Raw genomic sequence first — 13,998 nt, 5'->3', positions numbered from 1 at the left:
TACTGAACAGTTTGGAGGGGGCTTTTTAGACAAAAGGCAAGTCCTGTATTGTTGCAATAACTATGTATACTGTGTAAGGTGTCCCAAACTTATTTAAACCAGATAAATTGTAAATACCAATGAGATATTATGAAGGTATGATTTGGTTTCAATTTACACATCAGTTATTTGAGTTTTACTAATTGGGGTGTACTGTACCCCAATGAACAGCAGCATGACATCCCTTCAGTGTATCTTGCTACGGAAAAGTGGGCCTTCTTATTCTTAAGCCAGAATAAAACCATTCAATAAGAAAAGTAATCTTTGTGAAATTTCTTTACAGCTCAGTCATATTTCAGACATAGATATTTGGGCCACTTCTTTTGGCTCACTTGTTTTAAGACCACTAAAGTTTATCAATTAAACCTACAGCCTCACAGCTTTGGATGGAAACCTGCTTAGTATTAATTTTAACAGCTTTCGATGAAAACATGCTTAGTATTAATTTTAACCGGGCTAAATTTTAATTTTTTGATCATCTTCTATTGCCATTCAATGTCAGAATAATAGAGAATAGGTTTGCCCTATTAGGATCATCTAATAGGAAGCCCCCCCCCCAAAAAAAAGGATAAACAAACTTGATGTGCAGGAAAACAACATTTCCAATTTCTGCTTTTGAAAACCTGTGACTTGGCTGGTAAAAAGTGCAAGAATGTTCACTCTCATCCCAAGGATGCCACTTTTGCACATTTATATTTAAAAAGAGGATTGTGGGCGGCACAATCAACGATTGGATGACATCCTTCCATTGTAGGGAGGCGGACCCTGATTCAATTGCCAATGCTTAGAATAGAATTGAATTGAATTGAATTTTTACTGGCCAAGTATGATTGGACACACAGTGTACATAAAAGAAAAGATACCTTTTTCATCAAGGTACAACACTTAATGATGGTCATAGGGTACAAATTTAACACTTAATGATACAATACTTAATGATAGTCATAGTCTACAAATAAGCAATCAGGAAACAATATCAATATAAATCATAAGGATTCCCAGCAACAAGGTTACAGTCATACAGTCATAAGTGGAAAGAGATTGGTGATGGGAACGATGAGAAGATTAATAGTAGTGCAGATTCAGTCAATAGTCTGACAGTGTTGATGGAATTATTTGTTTAGCAGAGTGATGGCCTTTGGGAAAAAACTGTTCTTGTGTCTAGTTGTTCTCATGTGCAGTGCTCTATAGCGTCGTTTTGAGGGTAGGAGTTGAAACAGTTTATGTCCAGGATGTGAAGGGCTTTAACCTCAAAAGGAGACAAGATTTAAATCTGCCTCTTCAACCTCGGCCTGCCTGAAAGGAGGAAAAAAAAAAGAGGCGGGGGGCTTTCTGGTTGCCATCCCTGGTTTTACCTGCAAGGCCTGCGGGCAAGGGGGTTGGCGGGGCCGCCCAAGGATCTGCCCCGCTCCCGGAGGCCGAATTCCCGTAGCCGCAGCCGGTCAGGAAGGTGGAGGGCGCTGCAGCATTTACGTCCGCGGCAAGCCCGCCCCGCCCCGCCCGCGGAGAAAGCCAGGCCCTTCCAGCCGCTTTCCTGCCTCCCCGAATTTCTCGGCCGGCAGCCCAAGCAGTTCCCCTTCCGTCCTCCGAGAGCCGCTAGAGAGCAGCAGCAGCCCGGCTTCCGGCTGGAAAGGGACAGCTTCGCGCGCCCACATTTGGCCGCCGCTGCCTGCCGTCTCCGCGGCGGGGGGGGGTGGAGGCGCTTCCGGTCGTCCTGCCGCTTCTTCCGCCACGTGGGTGGCTCGAGGCGTCATGGCGGCCGCTCCGGCCCGGGTGCTGCTGGGGCTGCGCGACGCCGCCGTCCCGCCGGGCGATGGGCTCCCGTCTCAGGGCATCGCCAGCAAGCTGGGCGGGTCTCCGGTGGGTTGGGGACCCGGAGCCGTTCCGCTGGACGCCGCCGCCGCCGCCTCTTCCTCCAGGCGGACTGGGTGGCTGGGGCAGTAAGAGGGAGCTCGGTCGGGCGAGGATTCCCACTGGAATATGGGAGGTCTCGAGAGGGTCTCCAGCCTCTGCAGGCGCCGCAGTTCAGACGCGCTTCCTCGCTCTTGCCCCGCGGGGCTGGCGATGGCGAGGTGGCAGCGGCGGCGGCGCCGGGTCGGGTGTTCTTGGTGGGGCTGAAAGCCTCGGCCAAAATTGACCCGGCCACCTTATAGCGCTGGGCAGTTAAGGGGGGAAGGGGGAGCTGAGAGCAGCTGCCTTTGCAGGGAATCTGCAGGTATTAGACCAGCTGGGTAGAGCAGGGGTCCCCAACCTTAGCAGCTTTAAGCCTGGAGGACTTCAACTCCCAGAATTCTGGGAGTTGGAGTCCTCCAGGCTTAAAGTTGCCAAGGTTGGAGACCCCCCACCCCCCAACAGAGGAGGGCTAGCCCAGGGGTCTCCAACCTTAGTCCCTTTAAGACTTGTGGACTTCAGCTCCCAGAGTTCCTCAGCCAGCTTTGCTGGCTGAGGGACTCTGGGAGTTGAAGTCCACAAGTCTTAAAGGGACCAAGGTTGGAGACCCCTGGGCTAGCCAGCACACCTGGGGGCTTTTTTTTTTAATTTTTTTTTTAAAAACCCCACATACAAATCTTTTGAACAAGATATCAGTCAGGTACATAATTAAACACTTTTCAAATTTTACCCCCTCATTGTATTATTTATCCAATATTTTTCCCTTCCTCTCTTAAATTTTATTATTTGCACATTTCTATCAAAACATCTGTTCCACCCCTTTATCCTGAATGGTATTGAATCAAATCTAGTTCCCACATTTTTGCCCCTCCCCTCTTCATGAAACAAAATACAGCCATACTTATCCCTAATGTTATCAAAGACAAACCAGTAACAAAAAAAGATAAAAACAAGGTAATCTTTATAAAAATCTCTCCTACATTAAATCTCACCTTAATTTCAAAAAGGTCTCCCATCACTTATTATTTCATAATCCCATTCCAAATAAAAAATAATAATAAACAAGATAAAAAGAACAAAATTAAAAAGGAGCAAACATATCCCATTTCTCACATAATTCCATAGTTACATTCAAATATTCTATTGGAAGTTTTACCTCAAATTATTTCAATTTCACTACATATGCTTAAAAACTGCATATTTTCTTAACTTATTAGATTCCTTGTTACCCCATTCCTCCTCTTCTCAATATTTTTATAATCCTCTAATCTTTAACATAAATTTTAGTTTTACATTATTATATCATGCTTTTTATATTCTTCTCTATCATTGCTGCATACAGCTCATTTCTTTAATATTCCAGTTCTGTAATCATTTCTTATATTTCTTGCTTAAATGACAGTTGTATAGTTCTTATTGTCCATTGTTTCCTATTTTATTCTTTGATGTTATGAATCTTAAAGGTCAGCCATTTGGTTACAAAAATCCTCCTTTAAAATTGTCCTGAAATCACAAAGACATTTCCCTCCTGTATTTCTTCTTCTGCCTTTAGGTGTCAGTCTTTAGTCTACAGTTACAATCCACAATTAACAAAGTTTCCATTTTTGAGTTGCACATTTTTTCTCTTTGTTTCAATTTGTTGCCTCTTTCCAGTCCTGCTTGAATAGTTTCAATATAATCCTTTAAATCCAAATTTATAAAGAATAGAGGAACTGGGAGATGCTCAATTAAAATCCATTTTTAAAAATTTTTCTTCTTGCTTATAATCTTTAAATAATCAATAAAAGCCTCCAAAATTGTCCAAAGTCAATTTTAATTAAAAGTCATATTTTTCTCTGTTTTCTCTATTCAATTAGGGCTCTAGACTTAAGTTCCAAGCCAACTTTTGTCAGGTTTTAGGTATCATTAATTATTTCCTTCCGTTTTAATTTCCTGTTTAAATTAGCTTCTATTTCTCAATTTTTCTTTCAATGCTTGTTGGCAAAATTGCTCCTAGTGCCTCTTCGTGAGCTGGTATTAACTCACCGGGCTTCAATATCTTGTTCAGTACTTATGCTTTATCCTCCTGCCGGTTCTTGTGACCGTCCCGACTTCAGACAGCTGGTGATGGCTGCGGTCCTCCTCACTGGGTCGAGGGGAAAAAGCCGGAGCTACAGGGAATTTGCAACTTCCCTGTCCACTCCAGCGGTTCACCTGGGGGCTTTTTGTGGCACTGCTTGGTAACAGGGAGGGAGGGAGGAAGATCATCTGTTATTGAAGGTTAAACAATGTTGGGCTCTTCCCCTTTTCTCCTAGGATTGGAGGCTGTCCATCCCTGTGATCCACCCGTCCTGTGTGGTTTGCGGGGCTGGCTTGCTCCACGTGGTGCAAATCTATTGTCCCCTTGAAGGCTCACAGTACCACCGGGTCATCAACATATTTGCTTGTGCCACAGAAACCTGCTGGGGGAACTCTGAAAGGTAGTTTGGGTTTTATCTTGGCTTTTGAGGGGAAGAAATTCTTGTGTTTAAGTGAAATTTATGTACGTAACTAAGAAGTATCCTTCCCATGGAGTGGGCAGGGAATGGGGATTTTGCAGTATCCTTCCCCTGGAGGGGCGGGAATGGGGATTTTGCAGTATCCTTCCCCTGGGAATAGGGATTTTGCAGTATCCTTCCCCTGGAGTGGGGAGGGAATGGGGATTTTGAAATAGCCTTCCCCCAGGAGTGGGGAGGGAATGGGGATTTTGCAGTATCCTTCTCCTGAAGTGGGGAGGGCATGGAGATTTTGCAATATCCTTCCCCCAGGAGTGGGGAGGGAATGGAGATTTTGCAATATTTTTCCCCTGGAGTGGGGCGGGAATGGGGATTTTGCAGTATCCTTCCCCTGAAGTGGGGAGGGAATGGAGATTTTGCAATATCCTTCCCCCAGGAGTGGGGAGGGAATGGAGATTTTGCAATATCCTTCCCCCAGGAGTGAGGAAGGAATGGAGATTTTGCAATATCCTTCCCCTGGAGTGGGGCGGGAATGGGGATTTTGCAGTATCCTTCCCCTGAAGTGGGGAGGGACTGGAGATTTTGCAATATCCTTCCCCCAAGAGTGGGGAGGGAATGGAGATTTTGCAATATCCTTCCCCCAAGAGTGGGGAGGGAATGGAGATTTTGCAATATCCTTTCCCTGGAGTTGGATGGGAATGGGGATTTTGCAATATCCTTCCCCCAAGAGTGGGGAGGGAATGGAGATTTTGCAATATCCTTTCCCTGGAGTTGGAATGGAATGGGGATTTTGCAATATCCTTCCCCCAGGAGTGGGACGGGAATGGGGATTTTGCAGTATCCTTCCCCTGGAGTGCAGAGGGAATGGGGATTTTGCAATATCCTTCCCCTGGAGGGGGCGGGAATGGGGATTTTGCAGTATCCTTCCCCTGGAGTGCAGAGGGAATGGGGATTTTGCAATATCCTTCCCCTGGAGTGGGGAGGGAATGGAGATCCTACATTAGTTCACCTAGTGAGAACATGGCAGAAAAGAAATACAAATCAGAAATTTCTTGATTTATGCAGGTTACCTTTTTGCCCTAAGCTGTCAAATCTAGTAAAGTTACTGTGAAGTAATTTTGTTAGCATTAATTTGTGTTTAATTTGTCTTTTGCTATTGTCTTTACCATGTTTTTAAAGCTGGAAGGTGTTACGATCCCAGTATTTGCAAGTCCCAAGAAAAGAAATACAAGACTGCACATGGAAACAGGTAACATGGGCCACAGAAAATATATTCTATAACTAGTTGCATGTGGCCAGGTCAGTTTTCTAACTTTGGAGGAACTTCTAATGTAGAAGTACAAGCCTTTGCGTGACTATCAGTTAAGAAATTCACGTTAGAATTGGGGCATTTAATGGATACTGAACTAGTAGCTGAACTAGTCCTAAGTATCAGTGAAACATAGGAAGAGATAGCATTATATACATTAGTCTGCTGAAGCACAAGGACAGCTTGCAACATGTTCCAAGGTAATATGTGTCGTCTTCATCAGAATATATTTATTATATCTGTGCATCTTATCTCAATATAGCTGCTGCTGTAAATCGGTATAGTTATATGGAATATTAATGGGAAGACTAACATGCCTTTTTACATCCACTTCCCAGTCTGGATGCAAGGCCAGGCAAACAGTCTCTGTGAAGCAGAAGCATTCTGCTATGTGTTTGGTTAGATTATAATAGGATGAAAAATGTTCAGACTGTTTAAAAAAAAACATGCCTAATTTATTCTCTTTGTTCAAGCTTGATTCTTAGTGTGGTGCCTGTACCAGTTGGGATTGGCATATTTCACTCTTGGACGATGTCCTTTGTTTGCTGAAACAATTCAGAGAGAGTTTAACAAAAAAGAAAAAGGAATTGATGGTTCCTTTCCATCCCAGCTCCCCCACAGGTCATTGACAAGTGTAACGAAGGCTATCTCAAAACTAAACCCCAGCCTGAAATTTAGCTGAAATTGGCATAGAGTCCTAGACAATCTATCAGAGTTTCTCTCCAGAACATCGTTAAATTTGAGGGGTCCTTGGCACTCACTCAGCTTGGTGGTTTTCTTGACGATGTTTCATTACCCAAAATAGGTAGCATCCTCAGTGTTAGTAGAGAGTGAGTTTTGCTTTTATTTTCTAGTGATGGAAGTGCTCTTGGAGATTCTTTGGTTGGGCTGTTTCCTGTTAGCTTATTTGGCAGTTTCTTGTTTGGAGTATTGTTTATTTCTTGATTGTTGGTTGGTCTGATGTTAATTTTGGCATTAATCTTGGCTCATCTGGGTGTTGATTGCTGACAGGAAGCTGTTTTGGTCTGTTCCTTTTTTGGCTTGTTGATTGTCTCTTTTGCATAATATGTAGACGTTTATGTCTTATGTGTCTATTGATGGCCAATTTGTGAGAACACCAATGGTCAGAACACTATTCCATGAACACCAAGGAGAAGTCAGATGACACGATGAAAATTCTTTAATTTCACAGTATGTGGGCAGACTAACCATAGTTTCAACTGGACAACTGTGACCATCCTAGACCAAGCCAAGTCCAAAAGAGCTACAGAATTCCGGGAAGCCCGGCACTCTTGACAAATTGGCCATCAATAGACACCTAAGCAACATACTATGCAAAAGAGGCGATCAACAAGCCAAAAAGACCAAAACACCTTCCTATCAGCGATCAACAATCAGATGAGATTAATGCAAAGATTAACATCAGACCAACAATCAAGAAGTAAAGAGTACCCCAGTCAAAGAACTGCCAAACCAGCTAGCAGTAAACAGCCCAATCAAAGAATCTCCCAAGACCATTTCTGCCGACACTGATGGGACAAGCTGCTAGAATAAAAAAGAATATAAAAATATCCTGACTCCTCAAGGTCGCGGGAAAGTCTCCAGCTCGATGGATTGAAGCAGCTGCTTTATGACTGCTTGGATCTGGCTCCGCATAACCCGCTTCCGCATCCCTTGGGTTCCATAGGAACAAGAAAGGACACAAGCAGCCACAGACTGGTGCAACGGAGCAGATGACTGGGGAGAAAACTCTGAAGAGGCACCTTCTGAGCTGTGTGGGGCTTTCAACTCTTTTCCCCAAGAAACACAGTGTGCAGCTCTATTACAGAGGATGAGCCTGGGGAAGAACACGGGGGCTTTTTGGGATGGGACTCGAGAAGAGCAAACCAAGCCCTCCAGCTGTGTCCAGGAGTTCCAGCCCTACTACATCAGTGTAGTGGAGGAAGAAGACTACCTGTGTTGGGATGATCTGGACGATGCGCAGAGGCTTCTAAAGGAGTATCAGCAGAGGGAGGATATGGATTTGGAACATTTGATGTCAGCAAGGTGAGGCTTGAGTCAAGGTGAATCTGAAAATTTTCTCTGGATTGCGAAGAGTGGCTGGAAAATTTGTACCAAGCAACAGCCAGGTCTGCAGATGTGGAGAATTTACAGCATAGAATGGACTATATTCAAGAGACTTGCTATTTTTTTTTTTTAATTTACATTTATACCCCGCCCTTCTCCGAAAACTCAGGGCGGCTTACAGTGTGTAAGGCAATTTGAATATTTATAGTTTTCTATTCTAGGCTTCAAAGCAGTTCACAAAAGCACAGACCGTTCTGATAATAAAATACAAATGTAAAAATGATCAGGATCAGTCATAAAGTCAACAGCATAGAAGAGTGTAGATAAATCTTCCTCCAGGTAGGATAAACCAGGCGCAGCTTCAACCCTGCTGGCCTGGCTTTTAACCACATCCTGTGGATATCCCAACCCATAGTCCTCTCTTTCGTAGAAAACCCTTCTGAATTGGTTACTAATGCTGTAATATTGTGATTGGTGTAATATCAGTGTCTCCCTTATGCTTAGTTACACCCCTGATGGTTCTGGTGAGAAGTATGAGAAGAGTGAAGCTGAAAAGAGAAACCAGATATTCTACAAATTCATGAAAAGAATTTCCTCCTGCCAGGAACAGATCTTAAGGTAGGTTAGGCCCATTCATTTCACTTCCGTGTATTAAAAAACAGAATGTGTTTGGAAATAAGCTAGAATTTAGAGTATCTTTGAGCCCTATTGTCAACCGTTCCATGCAGTTCATTCAGCAAATAAAGACTCCTGGGCTAACTTCATTTTCCAAGAATACAATTTACTGTGCTGACATGGATACAGAAAAGGCAAAGCTAATTTAACAGATTCCCACACAAATAGCATAATTAAGTGCCCCCCTCCCCCCCCGCCATCCCACAGTCACTTTATTTCCTCCAATCCGCTGTGTTCATTCTGTTTGGGTAATGGATTTTCCCAGCTGGCTGTCAGACTGGCCCCAGCTTTGCTCCTAGGAAGAAATGACCCTTGACGCCATAGGTATTAGAGAAAAGGTACTAGGTGCAGCAGAAGCGAGGCCAGCTCTGAGCAAACTCTGCATGAAAATGACATATTGAAAGCAGTCCCCATGTCCCAAATCCCTCCCCCCTTTGGGAGCAGTCCAATCAGGCATTGTTCCAACGTTTTGGAAGCCAGGTGCCCCTGGCAGGGTTGTAAATTCCTTTCCCAGTGTTGATGTCCTTGAAGGCAGGAAGATCGCTCACTTTGATATCTCTGGTTCCTGTTGGTGTCTATACTCCCTCATTTCCCACAGCATTCCTTCACACCTCCAGATCCCTTCCCTTCCCTAATACACACACACACACACACACACACACACAGGGTTATGGCAGTTGCTAGCCAATTTCAAAGAAAGTGAAGATTGGCATCTAACATAGCTACAAGCTTCAAGTCTGCTCCCTGCATCCCTTTGCCCCCCCCCTCCCAATACCTCCCTTTCATTCCATTCATTCCCTCCCCCCACCCCAACTTGCTCCTTGTCTGGCTGGGAAGGGGGGTTCCTGCTGCTGAGCCATGCTTCAGCCATGACACCTATATGAAGGAGAGCATCCTAAATCATGGGAAGCTTTTAGACTCTTCAAAACAGAACATTTTTCCTCCAAGGCAGTGGGGCCGCTGATAAGGTAGCGATGTGGCTTCCTTTGAGCAATGAAAGGGGAGGATCTGAGGGAAATAATGACCTTCAGCTGGCAAGTGTTTTATATATCTGCTGTAAACATTAAAGTATGAAGGAAAGCAGTTGCTGCCAATTGGCTCCTTGCCTTGAATTTCGTTGCCATCCTTTCTGAGCAGGTTCCCCACTGATAATGGGAGGCGCCAAAGCGCTCTTTCCCCTTCTTAAGTAAAAAATTCCAACCGTTGGCCCGGATGAACTGAACAAAACTAAAAGTCCGAAGCGAAATCTTTTCTCTATTTGTCCTTGTAAAGTCCTTGTAACAATAAATCAAGATCAGGGATTCCAAATAATGTATAAGCGAAAAGGTTTGGCAATTTCTGTAGGATAAAATGTTCTCAATCGATCTCTTTTGGTTCATATTGTTTTATAACACACTATACACTAAATAATATGCCATGAAATACAATGGCAGTGGAATATAGGTAGTCCTCGACTTACGACCACAATTGAACCCAAAATCTATGTTGCTATGTGAGATATTTGTTAAGTGAGTTTGGCTCCATTTTATGACCTTTCTTGCCACACTTGTTAAATGTTGTTCTGTTAGAAACACGGTTGTTAAGGGAATCTGGCTTCCCCATTGACTGGGCTTGTCAGAAAGTCGCAAAAAGGAATCACATGATCATGGGATACTTCAACCGTCATAAATACAAATCAGTTGCCACGCATCTGAATTTTGATCACGTGACCACGGAGATGCTATGAGAGTCGCAAGTGTGAAAAAAGGTCCCAAGTCACTTTTTTTTAGTGCCTTTGTAATTTTGAACGGTCATTAAATAGACTGTTGTAAGTCAAGGGCTACCTGTATTATTAAACCAAGTATCTAAAGAGAGAGGAATGGGTTTTTTGGAACTGCAGGAGGTCCAGAAAGGCCGTGGTGGTGAAGTGGTTAGAATGCAGTACTGCAGGCAAACTCTACACACAGCCTGGAGTTCAATCCTGACTGGGTTTAAGGTTGACTCAGCCTTCCATCCTTCCGAGGTTGGTAAAATGAGGACTCGGATTGTTGGGGGAAATACACTGAGATTTGTAAAACGGTCAGAGAGTCCTGTCAAACACTATGGAGCGAGCAGTATATAAATCTAAGCGCTATTGCTATTGCTACTATTCTTTCTGCATTGTTTGTTTAGCTGCGTAGGGAGAACTTTTTCCATAAATGGAAGCTTGGGGTAATAATAGGTTTGGGACCTTTTGCCTCTTAGATACTCCTGGAATGGCCAACCTTTATTTATTACCCAGCCATCTGCAGAGTTCCAGACAAGAATCCCTCCCTGTAATAGCTGCAAAAGTAAGAGAATCTTTGAATTCCAGCTGATGCCAACCCTAGTCAACATGCTGAAGACCAGAGAAAATGGTAGGCAGCCTGAATTAAGATGTTGGCTTGCAGTTCGTTCTTTTGGGTGGGGGGGGGGTGTTTCTTCCTTTCTGTGGTGTAAATAGGGAAGAAAGGCTGGGTAGAAAACTGGAGGTTCTACTTCAGAGTGGATGACTCTTCTGCTGCTTTCTGCCTATAGCTGCTTCTGTTTGCAAATGCCTTGTCAGTCTGATTTGGCTGTTCTATTATACTCCTACAGATTTCTATTATAATAAATTATGTTTCCCCAGTCTGCCAGACTAGCTACTCTTTGAGATGCTAACAGCTTGCAGGCAATAAGTCCTGTGGAGACTTAACCTCCCGATCCTTGGAATTCAGAAGATGCAGTCAGATCATCACACTCCCTGGCCTTCTTTCTGAGACATTTCAGGCTTCTTGCAAGCATATTCTTGTTTTGCTTGAAACCTTAGTTTTCTTTTGTTCTTTGCAAGTTATTTATAGGATAGCTTAAGAATTTGGAAAAATGTAGAAATATTTACAGCTGGTCGGGGTTTCCCAAATCACTGTTTGGAAGGCAAGAAGGACCAGTGGAACCCCTTGCACTGTGAAGAATAATATGCTTAGCCTCTTTTAGATAAAGTTGCTTGGATTTGCTTTAAGAGGGTGATCCCATGGGAGTGACTGAGGCAGGACTTTGCTCAGTTATCGGAGTAGAGATTCAATTAGTTGGTCCTGAAAAAGTAGGCGGGGTCCTTGCAGCTGGCCCAGCTATGGTCTGGACCCATATCCCTCCTGGGTGGTCATGGCTTCCAAGGAGGTGGACCATGGTTTGGTTCAGATGGTGGTTAATGCCTCTTTGGAAGAAGCCGTGCTTCTCCCTGTTCTCTCAAGGTCACCTTTGTGGATCTGACTATGTGGGACATTTGTCCAAGACATTTGTCCAAGATTTGTCCAAGCTTCTGGTCAGGTGGTCCAAAATGCAATTCTGAGCAGCCCCTTACCCTTCCTATTGCGGCACAAGTTGCAGCAGCTTCCCATTTCTTTCCAGGTGTTGGGTGTCATTTTTGAAACCCTGCATGGCCCACTTCTCCCTGATGACACCTACCCATCCCACTAGATTGGATAAGGTGGGCTTGCTCTAGGTCTCTTCTGAAGTGTAATCTGATGGGACCTAGGAAGGGAGCATGTTCTATAACCGTGCCTACCCTCTCCCCTGAAATACGGAGGGCTCAGTCCCCCCCTTTGCTCTCCAGACAGCTGTTAAGACTTGTCTCTTCCTTCAAATGTTTAGGGGAGGGGAGAGCCCAGCATTTGGGGCATTTTTTGAGACTACTCTTATGGTGCTGATTGAGGGGAGGTTGAATTTTAATCTTTTGTTTTTATTGTTCCTTTTTGGTAGAAGGGCAACACTTTCATAAATTAGCTTTTTACATGCATTTGCGATGAGGGCAATAACCCTGAAAAGACTCTTCCTTTGTTTTGACAGATACATCAATAGAATTTGGAACTGCAGTAGTATACACATGTGAGAAAAGTTGTTGGACAGCCAGTTGTTCTTCACCCTTGGAAGAATTTATTTTTGTACAAGAAGATCCAGACCAGCGATTGTTTAAATAGATTATGTTTAATTCCTTGCCTGACTGAAGGCACACATGAAGAGTGAATCAGATATGAAGCTCTGTAATTTGTCCAGAAGAGAAATGTTGACCTCCGCTGGTCCTACCTGTTTAACCTTGTCCAGGCTCAGAAGCATATATTGTGCATATGTCCATCCATGTACGGCTCTGTAAAGCCCTTTAGATTGAGGGCTGGGTTTCTGCATCTTCCCACTACAGCTGGGCTGACCAGTCTGATGCAGGGAGAAGCAGGTATTTGCTCCCAATTTCCTGGAGGGCATGGATATATTTTGGTGTTGGAGCTGCCCTTCTGGAATGGCCTTAACAGGTTCATTCCTCTGTCCAGTGGTGGGCTGCAACCGGTTTAACAACGTGGAACATTCAAAATATAGCTATTTGAAGCTCAGCTGCTTACCTTCTAAGGCAGCCCTGGTAAGTAGAACAGCGGAGGCGCGGAAATCAGCTGAGCCAGAAGGAAGGAAATATAGGACAGGACAGGACAGGGTGGGGGCAGGTGGGAGGGGCCAGCTGATCATTGGAACTACCGGTTCTCCTGAACCGGTACGAACCGGCAGCAGCCCACCATTGCTTCTGTCTCACATTTGGTCTGCCTTTCAGAACAAGCTTTTCTAGCAGGCTTTTGAGACCTGATATCCTATGTTTTAATTACCATATGTATCATATCATATTACTGTATATTCCTCTCTTGTGAGCTACCAAGAGTCATATGATTGCAACATGGTATAAATTTGATTAATAAATACTGTTACTGTTGTAATGATTTCATGCATTTACTGTAAGTGGGGGTGGGGGTGAGTATGGGTGTAGTTCCATTTTCACCCTTACAGGTGGCCTGGGTTTTCCTCAACCCTACCAACTGTCTCTACCAAAGGCAGTTCTGCACAGTGTCTGGACAGAGAGTTCTAATCTCATTTTTTGGATGGTTTGAGCCACCCCCTGCTTAGGAATCGCAGCCCTGAGTGCTCTTTCCACCACTTTGGGTTGTTTCCAAGCCCTTCTGAGCTGTGCTCATGTATTGGTCCATCTAGTTCTGTAGCTTAGTGGCTATCATGCCCGACAGGACTTTCCAGGTTTTGGGGAGGCAGGGCGTGAGCCTGTAGTTGGATGGTGTGGGTTCTCAGACCTGCCCCAGTTTGATCCCTTAGGGAAGAAAAACTCTTGACTCCATTTGGCTGAAGCTAAGAGATGCTGGTTGCAGTAAATTGAGGCGGAATCTAAAATTCTTGCGCCACAATACAAAACTATTCCCTTGGTTCCCCATCCCTTCCCCCTATGATCAGTCCTCCTTTAAATCCAAGTCTTTTTATTTTATTATATAAAATGCAAAAAGAAAATAAGAAATTAAGGGCGGGAAAGGGAAGGGGGAAACGGGGTTCCCAGGAAGTCCCATGACCAACTGGTCTTGAACCCATCTGGCCTCGCTGAGAAGTTTTGGGAAGCACCGAGGTGTTGAGGCTGGTGAAATTCCACCCTCAGGGATCGGATTTTTTTGTTTGTTTGTTTGTTTACATTTATATCCCGCCCTTCTCCGAAGACTCAGGGCGGCTTACAGTGTATAAGGCAATAGTCTC

At 44.2% G+C, this 13,998-nt stretch overlaps 1 protein-coding gene across 1 annotated transcript; it reads left to right on the top strand.

The window, feature by feature from the left end:
• The first annotated feature begins 1,653 nt into the window (after positions 1–1,653).
• Positions 1,654–13,184, top strand: PDCD2L (programmed cell death 2 like). Its single transcript, XM_058155201.1, has 7 exons — positions 1,654–1,899; positions 4,225–4,388; positions 5,583–5,652; positions 7,400–7,758; positions 8,284–8,397; positions 10,678–10,829; positions 12,277–13,184. The coding sequence occupies exons 1-7, from the start codon at positions 1,792–1,794 to the stop codon at positions 12,405–12,407; spliced, it is 1,098 nt and encodes a 365-aa protein (XP_058011184.1). The 5' UTR covers positions 1,654–1,791; the 3' UTR covers positions 12,408–13,184.
• Positions 13,185–13,998: the final 814 nt, after the last annotated feature.

The sequence above is a fragment of the Ahaetulla prasina genome, chromosome 12 (assembly GCF_028640845.1).
Source record: "Ahaetulla prasina isolate Xishuangbanna chromosome 12, ASM2864084v1, whole genome shotgun sequence".
In the NCBI taxonomy this organism is placed as follows: Eukaryota; Metazoa; Chordata; class Lepidosauria; order Squamata; family Colubridae; genus Ahaetulla; species Ahaetulla prasina.
Note: the sequence above shows the minus strand (reverse complement) of the source record. Positions and strands in the feature narration are given on the sequence as shown.